General features: G+C 33.9%; 1 protein-coding gene across 1 annotated transcript in view; it reads right to left on the minus strand.

Moving 5' to 3' along the window:
* The window catches only part of LOC106467802 (DNA polymerase theta-like), a 67,919-nt gene that overhangs the window by 31,327 nt on the left and 19,118 nt on the right, over positions 1-17,474 (minus strand). The window contains exons 7-12 of the mRNA XM_022396659.1: positions 12,364-12,460; positions 9,909-10,294; positions 6,397-6,555; positions 3,606-3,818; positions 2,776-2,918; positions 1,007-1,196 (exon numbers count right to left, since the gene is read on the minus strand). Of these exons, the coding sequence (XP_022252367.1) occupies positions 1,007-1,196; positions 2,776-2,918; positions 3,606-3,818; positions 6,397-6,555; positions 9,909-10,294; positions 12,364-12,460 (1,188 nt within the window). The remainder of the gene's footprint in view (positions 1-1,006; positions 1,197-2,775; positions 2,919-3,605; positions 3,819-6,396; positions 6,556-9,908; positions 10,295-12,363; positions 12,461-17,474) is intronic.

Below are 17,474 nucleotides of genomic sequence, written 5' to 3' on the forward strand. Positions count from 1 at the left end.
CCCCATTCAAGCCGTCTCCAGCCATTATTAGTCTCAAAGGGGGTTTCTCGTCATCGAAGATGTGGAGAAGGGATTGGAACTTTAGAATCAAAGTTGACAGTTTTTTATGTTTGGGAAGTACAGTAAAAGACAAAGATGGCAATAGGAAATATGTAAGACAGTGGTTGGCATGAACAGGAGTAGCATTTACTAACCTGAGTAAGGTACTGCAGAAGTGAAGAGATTTCAGCATAAAGACCAAGATCTGAGTGTATAATGATGAAGTAATATTATTGGTTCTGTATGGAACAGAAAGATGAACAGGGACAAAACAACAGGAACTGAATGGTTTTGATTGTAGATGTCTAAGACAAATTTTAGGAATAAAATTGACAAAGGAGAATGAATGATCTGGCAAGGAGTAATGATTGACCTGGATGGGACAGAAGATGTAGAATCAGAAAATGGTAAAAAAGGTGGAGAGATGGAAATTACATGGAAAGAGAACAAGAAAACAGCCAAAAAAAAGAAGGTTGAAGAATGGTGTGAGAAAGAGAGGAATGCAAAGAGATCTACAAGATCAGGTACAGGACAGAGCAGCAATAGTCAAAGTGGAAGATGCATGCCAAATTGACAGAAATACATGAATGAATGACTAAATACAGCCTTTACTTATTCTAATTACCCAATTGAGCAGATTTTGTAATCTCACAACTTGTTAATAAACAACATTAATATTTTTCTTCATGTATAAAGGAATATACAGAAGTTATCTTCTGTTTAATAAGATTACACTGAATAAAATTAAAAAAAAAAGGTTTTAATATTAAATTATTATAGCAATTGAAAATTTCTCTGCTCTTACCCTTCTATAAGTAGGAAAGAATGTATCTTTATTTAAGAATATCCAAAAATATTTTCCATAATTTTGATATGTTATCAAATATTAAGCATCAAATACACCTATACATGCATAGTGTAATTTTCAGATTACACACATATATCTGACAGACTTTTACTAGCTTACCTTGTTCTGGGTTAGTTTGACAAATAATAAACTCATTTTCCATGAGGTAATCAATGCAGGCAGTAATGGCATTCTCTGTTCCTGTATCAGCTAGTCCTTTCTCCTCTTTCTGTAGAGAAGCTGCCAATAGCGTACAAGATGCATACCTTGCCACCTCTTCTGGTGTTGTTGCTACACCGCTAGCAACCACCTGACAAATGGAATAGGACAAAATTATGCTGGTTTTGGATAGCTGTGGCATAAGGACTAACTCAACCCCAAAGTTGTGATCGAAGAATGTACATGAAAAGTTATAATAAGAAATAACCATTTGCCAACTACATCTTATCAGTGATTGTGCCATTTAGGTTTCTTTATTACAACAACAAAAAAAACTAACAAAAAGAGTCCTATTTTCAGTTTGCTATAAACAGCCATTTCCTTTAAATTGTTTGTTATTTTATAGATAGCCTTTTTAAATTAATATGACTAATTTATTAAGATACATTTTATAATTTTGGACAACAGTATCTAATTACTCCACTAGTAAGTATAAATTATAAAAATTATTTAATAATATTTATACCTCCAAAAGCAAAACTAATAGATGCATGTGACAGGATATCAAACATATGACACATAAGACAAACACTGGAGAAAAAAAAAGCAGACCCAACATAAACACACACACACACACACACATACAACAAAAATTAGTAAAGTGAAAAAAGCTCCTAAATTTTGGTTTTGAATTAACTGCTTTTGTAAAAATAGTCACTTACTTGACATTTTTATCCTATTGTTAAGATGCATTTTAAGAATAATGTTTAGTGGCATAAGGTGCATTCCATATTACATATAACTCCAAACAACTCTTTCTACCATTGTTTGTCTTGTATTTACTGTAATGTTACACTTGAACTTTAATGATGTAATTCTTCCATCCTAAATCACACATTTGCATTAACATTATACCAAGTAAACATATCACATTATTTACATTTTTTTTTATCTTAAAAATTAGATACTTTTGTTCTTTTATTTATATATTGGTTTGAAGGACATATAATGATTTTGCACTAAACTGGATTCACTCATTCCCAAAATTGGATTCACTCTATTTTACACTTTTATATTTTATAAAATGTATATTGCTGACTTGTGGTCCTGTTGGTTCCATATTTTCGTTCCTTTTCAGCCACACAACTAGTAAATGTGTGACAGTTAGTGAGATATTGTTTTCTTATGGTTTTCTTTTGTAAAAATGAAATCTTGGAGATTATCCTCATATTTTAGTAAAAGTCTAACAGAACATTCTGGAATTCAATTATTATCAAGTCCTTTACTGATCCTTAAATATATTCTCCTGAAATTTTGGTAAATATATTATTTTAGATACCAGTTTTTATTCTATTTTTCATTTTATATAATGCGATTACCCCAAATTCAAGTTGCAATAAGTAACTCTTATTTAATTCAAATAAACTTACTCTAATATTTAGCTAATAACTACACTCCATGCTACCAAAATGACAAGCTATATTAAACCACGATTTTTCTAAGATAAAAAATGAAGGGTACAAACTTCAACTACTGACATAAAAGATAAAATAAGAAAAGAAAGTTCTTCACACAAATCAGTCTTAATGAAATTACATATAAATGTTTTGGAAATTCCCTGGTAATATTCTCATGAATGTAATATGTATTAATACAATCACTCAAATGAAATACAGATAAAACAAATGTATTTTTAACTGTGTACATGAGACTTTCACAGAATTACTAGCCTCTAAAATTGCTCTCTTCAAACTCCCAGTGAGACTGTGTTCTTCCTTCTTCAGTAAACAGGATTGGACAGGCTTCAAATCTGACTTCACTAGAGAAATTGCTCTTTCTCTTTCATTTTCTTTACACAACAAAATACTTTCTCCTATGATGAAATCACAAACACTAGTGTATAGCAAGCCTATGGCAACACCTCTAACCATTTAATATACTTCTAATAATTATTTTGCCTTTAGTTTAACTGAGTCAGTTTTTATAGTCACATTGAATTTTCAGCTTGTAAGATAAACAGACTGTTACTAATGTTACTAAAGTGAAATATTTTGAATTAAGATCGATAGTCCTTGTGTAAACTCTATATGACACAAACTAAAAATATATATAAACTGTATTACTTCTTACCTTATTATTAACCATCAGCACTTAGGTCTAACTAAATCAAATGCATATACTTAACAGCGACTAAGTTAATTGTAAGATCAACACATCTGTTGTTGTTTTTTTTTCACATCTTTCACAGTGTGATTTACAGTTTCAGCCAAATCTGCAGTTTTTCTGGCACACAACTGAAACTAATGAAGATCAGGAATCCCATTAAATACCAATATACACTACATGATTTTGTAGCCAACCTACTTAGAATAAAAACCTTGATAAATTTTAGTTCAGATCATATGTTAGAATCAAAAATGTTCTACCTTAGGCTCCTTAAACTTTTAAGTTTTCAACATACTACTTAAGTAGTCTAATTTTTGTAAGTAAATATTGTTTAGAATATTATTACCGTAATTTAAAAAAGAAATATGTATGTTTAACACATGTATTGCAATACCTTTGATGTCAACCCCTTTACGACCGGCTCGTCCAATCATCTGTTTGTAGGTTAAAACATCAATCACAGAACCATAGAACAATGGTGACCGTATGATTACACGATGAGCAGGTAGATTTACTCCAGAAGAAAGTGTTGATGTAGCAACCAAGAATTTCACAGCACCTTGGCGAAAAGCACCTTCAATAATATCTCTTTCATCAAAAGTTAACCCTATTTAATGAAAATACATTACTAATAAAGAGGCTAAAATGAAATAGCTATCCAGTTACAAGCTAGTGTTTACATCAAATACAAGGTAAAAGATATCTTAATAATTAAATTATCTAATTATAGATATCAAAGAAAATACAAATCAAAACTACACAAAGTTTATTATTTTACTCGATTGAGAGTCATTATTATTATTATTATTATTATACAGATACCAGCAATGATCATGGTAAACAGTTCAGTCATAAAAAATAATACAGAAAAATTGTTTAAAACAGTAAATACCAGTTGTCTAACAAAGTTTAATGTTTCTAAACTACTTGTCACAACTTGAATATAATGATACTACAGTAATAAAATCACCTAAAGCACAACAATTCTTAGGAGTCAATAACTGCTATATCAATGTCCAGAGGATTTTTAATATTGCCATCAGTCCTAACAAATTCCAATATATTGGGGTGTTCGTTACATTCTATAAATTAAGTTTAAGAGCTAAACATTATTTATATTAATGTTATAATATAGCTTAGGCAACAAAATGAAGAATAATTTCTGCTATGTACATTTTAAAACTCTTAGGTTTAATCTAAAAATTGCCTGTGTCTAAATGATAATGTGAACAGCATGCAACAATGTTTTTCTTCTTTTTTTTTTTTGCCATCAGGCCAATGTTAAAATCTAACATACAGAAAGTAAAGGTGTGCATGTGGAGGTTTCTTATAGCTTTATATAATATCACTTTCAATGTAAGCTCAAATTCAACACAAAGCTTGGTTTGATTAAAGCAGAATCGATTGTTAATCATAACATCATCTATAGATCAATATTTGTTTTGGACTAGATCTCATTCTAAGTAACATCACATTCTACGAAAAAGTTAAATAAAAGTTACGATTATCAATATATCATATTTGTGGTAACTTTGAATTTTATGATAGGCCTACACACTTGTACTACATAGTGCCAACTTTTAAGACAAATTTTCTTACATACAAACGTCTCGCAAATTCACAATGTAAACCAATTTCTATTCTAGACTTGGGTATTTCTGACTTTGCAAGCTGTTGTTATAATCTTAACTATTAACTTAAAATATGATTTTCTATTAAGATCTTTAAATGCACTAAAGATTTCATAAACAGAAGGATTTATACCTGTAACCTTTAAGTACTATTTTCCCATGTTATTTACTTCCATATATTTATATAGTAAAGATATACATCCTATTTTAGTTTTATAATCATATTCATTTTTATTCACACCAGTAACACAGTGGAAACAGCCTGATCTGTTTGAATCAACTGGATTATGAGTTGGTGAAATGTGTTGTTCTTGCTTTAATCAATAAACCAATAGCCAAATCCTTACTAAATACTATATTTAAAAGCTTCAGGATGTTCAAGCCTAATGTTTTTTTCAATAATCTCTAGTTACAGATAAAACATCAATGAACTTAAGTTGGAAAAATGAAAAAAAAAAGGTTACTACCAATAAATCTGTCTTTAGCACTGTATAGTGTGTATTCCAAGAATTTATTTTGATTTTAATTTTTGAGGGAAGTGTATTGGACTAGATAAAGAACACAGTGTTAAAAATATAACAGGCCTAATACTAATGTCATATAACAAACATAGTTAATTATAATCATACTTCACCAGTTTGGAGAAAAACAATTCACATATCACTATATGCTTTTAAACATATACAACTATAAAAGTATAAACACATTTTTAGCCTTATAGTGTTTTTGTTAGGTCAGAATTGACCAGACACATAAATATAAACTGCCCATCCTTAAGCCATTTTTCATATTGGAAATGGTACTATGACTGATTCTATTGAAATTTCAAAGTTTATACAATGATTTTTAAATCTTTGAAAAAGAACAGTTATCTTCAACAAACTATCCAGTTTTACATGTAGGTGACATCAGACTGAACAAAGGCCAATATTCTTTTAATATCTGTATAAAACTAAGTAATAATTAATCAGCATAATTCTGCTTTTTTTTAATTTACTAAAACCACAACACAGCAAACTCAAAAGTTTCTCAGTCCTTCTACAATCCAAAATCATTCCATTGCTCATTTTTCTCCCTAAATTCCTGCTCTTTTTATCATTTACACTTATGATTCATTATAGAGACGTACACATACTCAACACATAAAGGATATTAATTTCAGTATTACGCTTCTCATTAGTTTTTCAGAATATTATATAAAAGTAGTTTAAACTGATCAACTTAGATAGTTGCTGTTACGTTACAGTTTTATAAGCATTAATAAATGGCTTCATATTCAATGTTGAAAAATTTGACTACATCCTATTTATTTCTATTATGAAGTACACCTAACACTTACTGTACTAAACTTTGACAGATGTAAATCATTTGTAATATTAGTCTTTCTTGTGAAAATAAATTAGAATTCAGTGAGTTAATTATAGATGTAGTTATACATGTATCTGTGTACAATGTCCTTGTTAAAATGAAAAATCACAAAAGTAAATCAAATTCCTGTGCAAACAATTTTGCAGTACCATTATTGAACATCATAATACTAAGATCACTACAAACCTGCATGATGGTAAGCAACGCCAAAAGGTATAGTTTTTCCTAATGTGTTATCAAGACCAGATGGAGAACACTTCAATTGCTCTAAAATGTCCGAAAGAATATTTCCATTCAAAACTTCCCTTAGTCTGGATCCAATTCTTTGACATTCTTTAGTTTTACCTAAGATAGAACAATACTAATAATATAAATTATGTACTTTGCCTGATGAAACAATATACTTTATTATTTGTATTGTGTGTTTTTTAAGTTTAGACAAGAGAAATGTTTCCAGATAAAACTTGCTACACATGCCTAATTATAATTTTTTAAGTTTACTTTTTTTATCAAATTCATGACAATGTTCAGAGTTTAATTTTATTACAAGTGCTCTTTCACCAGAACTTATGCTTCTCTTATAAAAATAGAATAATTAGGTCTAAATTACAGACATTTTGTACGTTTTTTGTATTTTCAACTTGAGCAGCACCTTGTGCAACACATAGCCTAAACGGCCAGATCAGAGACCTCACAATGACAGCTCTGCAGATAAACATAGGTGGATTTTCTTTACCATAGTATAAAACTTTTAACCAAATTGCTAGCCTCATCGGCATTCATAGTGATTATTCACATTTTTGGCTGTTTCATTAATTATTTTAGATGGATCTTGCCAGTTATTTAATCACAGCAAAAAAATGTACACATTAAAAGAACTTATCAATTAACATACTTTCCTAGTACCATGAATTACAGCCACTTATTTAATATTGTTTGATCGTGAATACTTCATTAACATTCAGTTAGCTAAATGTTGAGAAAACATAGAAGGTGTTACACTAAAGAAAAGTGAAATAAATGAAGCAATTATGATTTTAAAGTTAATCATTAATAGTTTAAGGATAGCAGGTTTCTTGGGTATTTCTGAATATAATGGTGAACATATTCATGCAAAATTATGGGGTAGAAGGAACGATGAAATGTATTTTGAAAATACTCAATAATTGTATAAATTTCTACATTTATATTTCTCTTAAAAACAACATCAAAAGCCCCAAGAAAACAGAATTATTTGTTCTGAGACATTTATAATGGTTCTCAGTTCTAATAAGGTATATCATTGCAAGGGTAGCTCTTTAAGTAAACGCTTTGACTGTATTATTATTATTATTACTAGAAACAGTTTGGTAGGTAGTGAAAAAATCTCCAGTGTTCTAACTTAGACAAATATATGTTTTGCAGCTTTTCATTCACATCTTGTATCACATAGCTAGTTGCCTTGCATAAGTACAATGCATATAACTGTGACATATCAGTATTGCATACAACACTTAAACTGAAGAGCAAGTCCACGATGAACACTGGAAACAATCATTGAATAGGCTAAGCTTCTCTTACACTACATGTTTTATCAAACATTAATTCTAGCATTGTGTAATCATTTCTCAAGTAAATACTGTCAAAAAAAAAGAAATTAGCTGTGTTATCATTCTGCATTTCATGCAAACAAGTACTCTTGTGGCACTATAATAAATCAAAACAACTGCAAACAGAAGTTTGCTTTCAGCTAGAAACTGCAATTAAAATATCATCTGCATTTAAATAAGCTCACAACAATGCATATGCATTATTTTCTTAAATAGAAAAGGCTGTGCAACTTGTAATAATGTTGTAGTAGAACAATATAGTGCCTTAAAATATTTTATCTGTTACTTTGAAACTTTGCTAATAGTAACATCAATTACTTCTCTAGGCCTATTTTCCTATAGTTTCATGCAAGTATTTCCCTTCCCATGATTATATTTGTTGGCCATTTCACCATTGATCAAAACTGAGCTGCAATATATATACAAGTTAATTACTCTCTGTAACCACAGTACTACATCAAACATTAGTTTTACAGAACTGTGAAAGAATTATACAAATCAACTACAATGGGCCTAAAACTTGAACTACACTATGAATAATGTAAAGTAGAAGAATGAGACTTAAAAGGACTAACTAGAAAACTTCAACTATAGCTAAACAGGTTCTGTGAATGTGTTTTTAAATAATTTTATATTTTACACCATTTGTATATTAACAAGAAATTACCAATATACAGGAGTTTTGACATACTTAGTCCTTAATTCTTACCTAAAAGATAATTTAAGCTATTGAAACAATACCACATAACTGTTATGCATAACCCAAGTTTCTGTTCATTTGTTTGGAACTTTCAGAGTACAGAGCATATGCATTGTGCAAAACCCCCCAATCAACCAAAAAAAAACCTATTACTCACATTTCCTAGACTGGTAGAAAATAACAGAAATTTCACATCATTTGTATATTAACAAGAAATTACCAATATACACGGTACAGTATCAATCCTATTATCGAAAATTATGTAGTTATGAGAAACTACAAGGCACATAAAACCAATTGCACTATTTGTAGAATGAAAATCATGTACAACTAAAACACTACCCTGTCACAGAATATCAATGTATAAAACTATTACTTCCTTCTGTATTGAAGGTTTATAAAGTTTTCTAATAAAATTGTTCTGTGAGGGTAGCACAACTGAATATTTCATAAACAGTTTTAAATGAATGATTACAGTGGTATACATTTAGTATTTATCATATTTATTAACCACTTCTTTTCAACTACATACCTATACTATTTAAAAAAAACTGAAACATATAGGGTCTTCCTCTAACGATAATGAATTTAATCAAAACAAGAAAAAGTTGGTTAAGTTACTAAGAGTTTAGATTCAGATGATATACAACCAAAGCTGATGCTAGATTCTATAAAATGAAAACGAGCTATTACTGAAAATAAAGTTTGAAAGGCTAATTTTTTGTACAATAGATATCAACACCAAAATATAACTCAAACTGAAGTTCTGTAATATATTTTACAGCATAATGTTAAAGAACACGTGGGCTCTAAATATGAATAATTTTTTTGAACCTCAGCATATTCAACACTAAGCATATCTGAACTTGTGTAGTACGATATCAATCCTAACTTATAAGTATGTTTCTTGTAGAACTGAAAGATAGGAAAATATCAATACTATAAAAGTTTTTAAAATAAGAACATTCAATTATTAAAGGCACACCTCTTTTTGATTTAATCATTTTTTATAACATTAAAGGTATAAAGAAGTTGTAAAATAAATTATCTTAAAAATGTCTTTTTGTCAATTTTTAATATATTTCTGGAGATTAATAAAATATGAGACTGTATTGAAATAATATGTAAATGATGTTATAAAAGTATGCATCTCAAAACAATAAAAAATTATTATTCTTTAATATTATCACAATGCAGTGCTATTTCTTGGCTCAATTTAATAATAGTGGTGGGATTCATGGTTAAAATCAACACAAAATATAAGACTTCCAAACCTAAAAAAGGACATCTGTCTGTCTAAAATGCTTGATGCAAAAAATGCTTCTTGTATTAAACCATGGGTTGTGTTATATTTGATTTCTATAATTCATACAATCAGAAAAACAGCAACCCAGTATTAATAAACTTACTCTTTGCTTTAACACCAGGAGGATGGGGCCGTCCCAACTCACACACTTGCCTGGCAATGCTCTCTGCCAGTTTTTCACACCAGTTTTTGGAGGGACAGAAGATTAATACAGAATGCCCAGCTACCACAGTGTCCAGTGATAAAAGTATGGTGTGATCAGCATCTCCACGAATTGTTAATTCCCTATCCTTCATTGTAGCAACTTGTTGCATGGTCTGGACCTCATAAATAGCATCTCCTATCTTCAAGTGTTCTTCTAGTGGTATAGGTCTGAAGTCTGTGTAATAGAGATCTGCTCTAAGCCAGAAAGCCAGTAAGTCCAGGTTTGGTAAGGTAGCACTCATGCCCACCACTTGTATTGGATTGTCAGCTCCAGCACTATCAAAACTAAAGAAAAAAAATTTATTTCTTTGCATGTAGATGGAGTCACTCAGATCTATTTGTACTAAGACAGTTTTAGTTACACTGACTTATAAATATCGAAGTCCATTCAAGTTTTTTATACAATGTCAGATGAAACAAAGAAACTATTAGCATTAAAAGACTATTGCAATTACATTATGCACACACACACAATTAGCAAAGTTCAGTTTGAGACTTCCTGCACGTTGATAAGATTAGAGTTTTAGAAATGAAAAACAATGTATACCTAAACGTAGTTGTTTTCTTCTTAAAACCTCGTATCTACTTGTTCAAGTAATCTAAAGATTTATATAACATTTTTTTTATGATTGAATGAGTCATGTATAATAAAGATGGTTATTGATTAGAAGCATTTGGTATGTCATGAATTATACAGTTGTTTTCTCAAAGTTTACTCTTACCTCTTTGTAATAAAAAACTGCACAAGTATATACATATTTTATGAAGACGAACAGCCAGTACCCAATAAAAATTGTTTAATTCCTCAATGTTTCACCTTACAGCTTTATCAAGAGGTAGACACTTTACAGAACACAAACCAAAACTTAACAGAACAAAACAGCTGATGTAATTTAAAATATCAACAATGCATTCTCATGTATTGTCCAACATGCAATCATGTTATCAACTTTGAAAAAGTAACAGTAATAAATGTATAACAATAATATAATCACTTAAAGTAAAAAATAAAGCCTGATAAATATGTACATGTAAACATTAAATGTAGTTAAAACCACATATATACATTATTACAAAAGAGACAAAGTAGGTGTTAAAACATTCATATATATACATACATATAAATCCACCATTTAAAGTGGCAAACCTCTATCCTTGTTGATTGAAGACTTCTCAGATCTGATGAAAAAACAACTTTTTGTACTTCCTGTCCAGGAAACCATGGCATTTTCTTACTATTTTAATACTAAAAGGGTGATTGTATTTAGGCACACTGTGCTCATTAATGAAATGAGAAAGGACAAGAGGGGAACAGAGAAGGGCTACCAACATGAGTGAAGGAAGGAGAGGTACCAAGGAAGGGTAGTAAGGAGATCACAAAGAAAGGAAAAGTGAGCTACAGAAAGGGAAATAGCAGGTAATGAATCTGCCCCCCAAATTGACAAAGGTTACTCTCAAACCTGGGAGTCCAGGAACAGGAAATACGTATGACTAAAAAGGAGAACACAGGAGTCAGTTGGGCAGGGAGTATGAGGTAAAAGAATGTGGGAGAAAAGGTGAACCCATGTGCCTATATAACAAGGGTTGGAGGAAGTATAAGGAAATCAGAAAGAAAGGTTAACAGGAAGAGTAAAAATCAATGGAGTAAGTGAAATAATTGTACATATCTGAGAAATAAAGTGAAGAAAGCATAGGAAAACCGACAGCATTATTTATTAGATAGAGTAGTTCACAATGAAAACCTGAAGGTGAAAATTGGTGCTCAAATTCATCCTCATAAGTTTCAGGCTCATAAAATTGGGAAGGGAAGTGAGTGGAAGGGAGGAAAGCAGAGGGTCCCAGCTGCATAATGGACCCAATCACATGATGGTAGCCAGCTGTCAAATCTCCCACAGAAAAAAAAAAACTTCCAGCAGAAATGGCATGAATTTGTTCTGTGTGAGGAAATTCTTCACTCACATTGGCTTTAGAAGTATTCACATTAAATTGTGAAATTCATGTTGAGTATAATAAACTCAATCAAGTAGAAAATTGAAAACATTTTTAAAAAATCACAAATATCAGCAAACCCAAAAACATTCATATATTGTTGAGGGGGATTAATAACACTTAAAATTTTTCTTTCAGTGCCATGAAAGTTCAAGCTACTAAAAGTATTTAGCATCATTATCATGCAAGAGTCTATCTCTAAATATTATTTTCTTACTTTTTCTTAATTATATAATCAAACACTCCATGTTGATATAGAATTACAGAAATGTCAATATTATAAACATTTTTGATGGTCATTACTTGCCCCTCAACGAAATTGCACAAAACTATATTAACAACAAACTTGGATGTGATCTTTTTACCTTTTGCTAACAAACAAAACTTTGGTAAGGAGCAGTTCCAACAAGTAACCACGATGAGAGTCTCCCAGGAGATGTAGCTCATCTACAACTAAGATTCCTGAAGAAAAAAAACCACTAAAGTCAGTATTGTTTTTCTTTAAAGGAATAAGATTAAACATCAACTACATTTCACTGAGACAAACACCATGTTTAAGTACATCACTAAAATGTCACCAATAAAATTTATAGGCTTCCCTAATGTTATGTGTTTTTTTAATAGTTCTCTAGTGGAAAGTTAACATTTTCCTAAACTGAAAATGCATTTCCAAACAGATACTTACCTCTCAGTTAGTAATGCTCTTTATCAGTGCAAATTTTTCACTCACCACTAGCCTTGTAACTCCTGCTTCTTTCTGTGTGTCTATATGTAAATGATCATGCAGCAACCCTCCACCAATAGGAGTGCAACATTACTCCTATCGTAACTAGCAATCTCTCTAATAATGCACCTGTGAATCACTTCAAATTTGGCCAAGACCAATGTAACCAATACAGCAGAAATGGGGAGGACAGATGGGAAATGTGAGAAGAGGTAAGTATCTATTAGTAAATACATTTTCAGTTTAGGAAAATGTTACCTTCCAATATCTTGAATTGAATCCCATATTGAAAAGGTGGAGGGCCAGTGAGAAGATGATCCTTTTTAAGAAAGCACCCAAAGAATGACCATGAAGTGTGAAAAAGGAATTAGAAACCTCACAACAGCAGGAGACTGCACCACTTCTGAGCCAGGTATACTCATCACCCTTGTTGCCAAAACAAAAGGGTGGAAACATGGAGGGACCCCAAAATGGTTTCATTATCATGGAGACTCCTAGGTGTCGAGTGGCTCAGGTGGGACAGACCATAACTAGGAGTTCGACCTCAACCAACACTTGGCGGCATTTGCAATTGTACATCAGGTCCACGGTAGGAAAAGTCCTCTCCCTTTCACCTCAAAAACTGGTATTTGGAGGGAAGACTAGCTTACGTATCAATAACTCATCTCCGCATGTGCGCCACTCCAACACAACCAACACCAAACCCACTAAGAACCAACATCCAGCAGATGACAGGAAGAAAGGAGAGCTAGGAGGCATTCATCTCTGGTCCAAAACCTGGTAGCATTGGGAATATCACATCCAGTCTGCGGTAGGAATAGGGAACCCAGCTTTACACGTGCAGGAAGTCATGTGTTTCATCCAGTTTCAACAACATCAAATCCACTGGGAACTGACGTCCAGCAGACAGTAGGAAGATGAAGAGGGATTCTAATGTGGGATGCATCTCCAGTCCAAAACCTGGTAGTATTGGGAAATTATTGTTCAGTCCATGGTAGGAGGAGAGTACCAGCCAAACATATGTGAGGAATTATGTGGCTGGATTGTCTTGAACCAACACCTGATTCAACCATGAACCAACATCTGGAGGATGGCAGGAAGGAGGAATATCTCAGCCAGAGGAGTAGACTGCAATAATGAAATATATGGCAGAGTGCTACAACCAACACCTGGCAGGAACTGGAATTGTATATCAGGTCTGAGGTAGGATGGGCATCATGCCATCAACACCAGCAGAATACCACCACCCTTCTCTCAACCAAGTGGAATTTTCTTCACTCAGGAGGATTAGCCCCCAAGGTCCACCATCCCAGCAGTTAGGAACTGGTAAGTGCATTGGAGAGTGCGGAAGACTGAAGCACCAGAGATAGTGCAACGAATGACCAAGATACCCTATTTTGAAAAGCAAACCTACCACATGGATGGAACAATCAACCAACACCTTGCCGCATCTGGAATTGTACATCAGTCCCACGGTAGGAAGAAACTCAATGTCTACAGAGCATCAGAGATGGGCAGAAATCCCTGTCTGCTTTACCAGGAAGTCCATGAGTGTACAATCCAGAACAAACATATTTAGGAAGCAAAAGACCACAAGATATATATACGACTGGTCCTACAGAACACTCCATCTCAACATAGTATGTAAAATGAACCTATGGTATGTCATAATATGCAAGAATTATCTACATCCGTGTATAGATGACAACCAACACCTGGTGACATCTGGAACTGTACTTCAGGATGTACAGTGTAGATTTGATACTAACTATACCTGCTCAGGTACCATACGTCACAGAGTAGTATCCATAACTTATGAGCAAGAGGCCCCAGTAAAGGAAAAGAAAAATGAGTACTTACCAGTCAAAAAGAAGCAAAGTGTGTAAAATGGTGACTGGAGGTAAGTGGAAACGCCAAGGAAAGAAATGGCCTTGTGATGGAGGTAGTGAGATGGAAAGGTGTGTGGGGTAGTCCACATACCTGCACTGATGATGTCCTCCAAAGAAAGACAGAAATGAGCAGCCAGGGACATGATCAGATGAAGGATTTTATGAGAAAAGACGCAAAAAAGACAACAAGCATCCTGAGAAAGGGAAGAAAAGCCAGGCGATTGACCTAATGAATCTAACCCGTAAGGGTACTGGGGAAAAGATCATGTGAAATGGCAGGGTTCCAGGGAATAAATAAATAAAGGGGGAAGGACAAGTAGTGACACCAACAGACACTGTAGAAGCAGAAACCACGTCTAAGCCGGCCAATATAGTGCCACTAACAGAACCCAAAAAGAAGTGGTCTGAACTATCAAAAATAGGAGGACAAACATACAGAGCATCTACCACATCCACCTGAGATAAGGAACAGGCAACCAAAAACAGAGAAGTTTAGTGTTGAGAGGAGATGCAAAGAAATCCAAATCAGGAATACCCCAATGAGCATAGAACTCCAGAAAGATGACAAGATTCAAAGACCACTCCATTGGTAGAATCATGTTGTGAGAAATGATTAGCCACTAGATTCATGGAACCCAGAATATGACATGCCAGTAAAGTAATTTGGTGACTGTGGGTTCCATACAGGAGATCCAATTACAAAAAACAAAAGTCCTTCAACTGGGTGCCTCTTTACTTGGAGATGTAGGACACCACCATCAAATTGTCCAAATTCACCACTTGTCCCCAAAAAGACAGCATGAAGGGTAGAAAACCCTGCTGAAGAGCAAGCTGCTCCAAGATATGGAAATGGAGAGTGGATTCTGGAAAAGTCCACCTTCCTAACACTTCCAGACTATTGAGATATGCTCCCCATCCGGAAAGAGAAGCATCGGTAAAAATGTGACAATCCAGACGAGGCAGAGAAAGAGGATCCCTCATGGTAGTACTAGTCCAATCCATCCATTAGGCAAAGTCCATAAGTAATGGAGAGTGAAGGGTAATAGGAGCTTCCATGGGATCTCAAACAAAGCACCATTAGTCAATTAAAGCCCACCGTAGATGACACGTGTGGGCATGACCAAGGGGAGTGAGCACTTCAAGAGAGTCCCACATCCTCAAAAAAGATAGAACCTCTCATGCAGAAGGAGAAGGTGAGTAAGAGACCTTGTAAACTAGCTGTTCCATATCTCACAAGCAAAGTGGAGAAGGCTGGGCCCAACTGAAAAATGAATTGAAAAACACCCCCAGATGAAGCAGAAACTGGGTAGGTATGAGAAACAACTTCACCTTGATGAGCCAACCAACCCAGGCAGCTTCCCAAAGAAGAAATTGAGTATGGAGAGCAGAGTCGGCCTGTGAGGATGCCAGCAGTAGCCAGTTGCCCATGTAATGGTGGAAACAAAGGCCCCAGGAATGAAGCACTCAAGCAAATTACCAAACAAAACAGCAAAACACATAGAGGACTGAGGCTTGGCCAAACAGAAGAGCCCAAAACAGAAAAACATACCCATGATGAACAAATCAAAGGAAATGTCAGGGTGCTGGGGAGATGGGAATATGACACATTGACCTTCATCATCCACAGACCTTGAGTGAAAACCCAACGGAGTATTAAGTACGACTCAATGGTGAACTTGGGAACAACAAGGAGGCAATTCAGAGATGACCAATTGATCACTGGGCACCAGACTTCCATCTTTTTGGGAACAACAAACAGGAAAAAATAACATACCAGACGAGAATGATCTCCTCGTCTGATGGAATCCTTTCGAATTAAATCCTGAACCACCTCCGACAAATGGTGGCATGAAATGGGATCTCGAGGAGAGAGGAAAGAAATAGGATGAGGAGACAGAAAAAGGAGGACCAGACCTTGAGAAACCACATTTAAAACCCAAAGATCTACCATAACAGTCCTCGAAATGTGGGAAAAGTGAAATAGCCTGGCCCTTACCAGCCCCAAACTGAGTACTAAGTCATCAATGTTGAATGCCCTGAAAACAATGTGAGCAACCAAATGATTACAGAAAATCAAAGAATGAGCAGTCAGGACAGGCAAAGGGCTAGAAAGAGGTGGCCATGACATTGATACAGGAACAGGAGGTTGGGACAAACGAGATGCCAAGGAAGAAATGGAGTGATGTAAATGGGCTGATTCAACCCTGGATTCCAAACTGTCAGGAAGACAGGAAAATTGAGGTTGGAAAAAGGAAACCAAAGTATTATGGTCCAAACCCCACAAAGGAATAAGAATTTCCAAATGTTGTGAGTTTAAAAAGGGGTAGTTGGCACAATGAAACACAAAAGCATGATTGTACAATGGACATGGGGGACTAGGCATACTAACCCCAGATTTCAACTGTTCCCAAAAACGACTAGCATAAACCCCAATATCCGGTGAAGATAAAAAAAAAACATTGACCCAAAGCTTCATCACCAAGGAGGGTAGGGGTAGAATCATAAGAAATAAGTGATAAAGACAAAATCGAACATACCTGATTGATCAAGTCAACAAAAGGTGAAGGAAGCCTGATCAGTTCTCCTGAAATGACAAGTGTCTGAAAAGTATAATCAGGCTGGGGAAAAAGGCTATCCAAATTCTCATCCTGCCTGTCAGACAAACCTGATAAAGGCAAGACAGGATACTCCTCATATGGTGGTGAATGTTGAATAAAATGAGACAAATCTCTATGAATCATGGAAGTCATGTTATCGGCCAATAACTGTGGGTCACACCCTGAAAACATGGTCAATAATCCTGCCTGAGCAGAAACAGTAGTAGCAATTGTAGCTACTTGAAACTGTGAGTGCATACTTTCAA

This window comes from Limulus polyphemus, unplaced genomic scaffold (assembly GCF_000517525.1).
Source record: "Limulus polyphemus unplaced genomic scaffold, Limulus_polyphemus-2.1.2 Scaffold83, whole genome shotgun sequence".
NCBI lineage: Eukaryota > Metazoa > Arthropoda > Merostomata > Xiphosura > Limulidae > Limulus > Limulus polyphemus.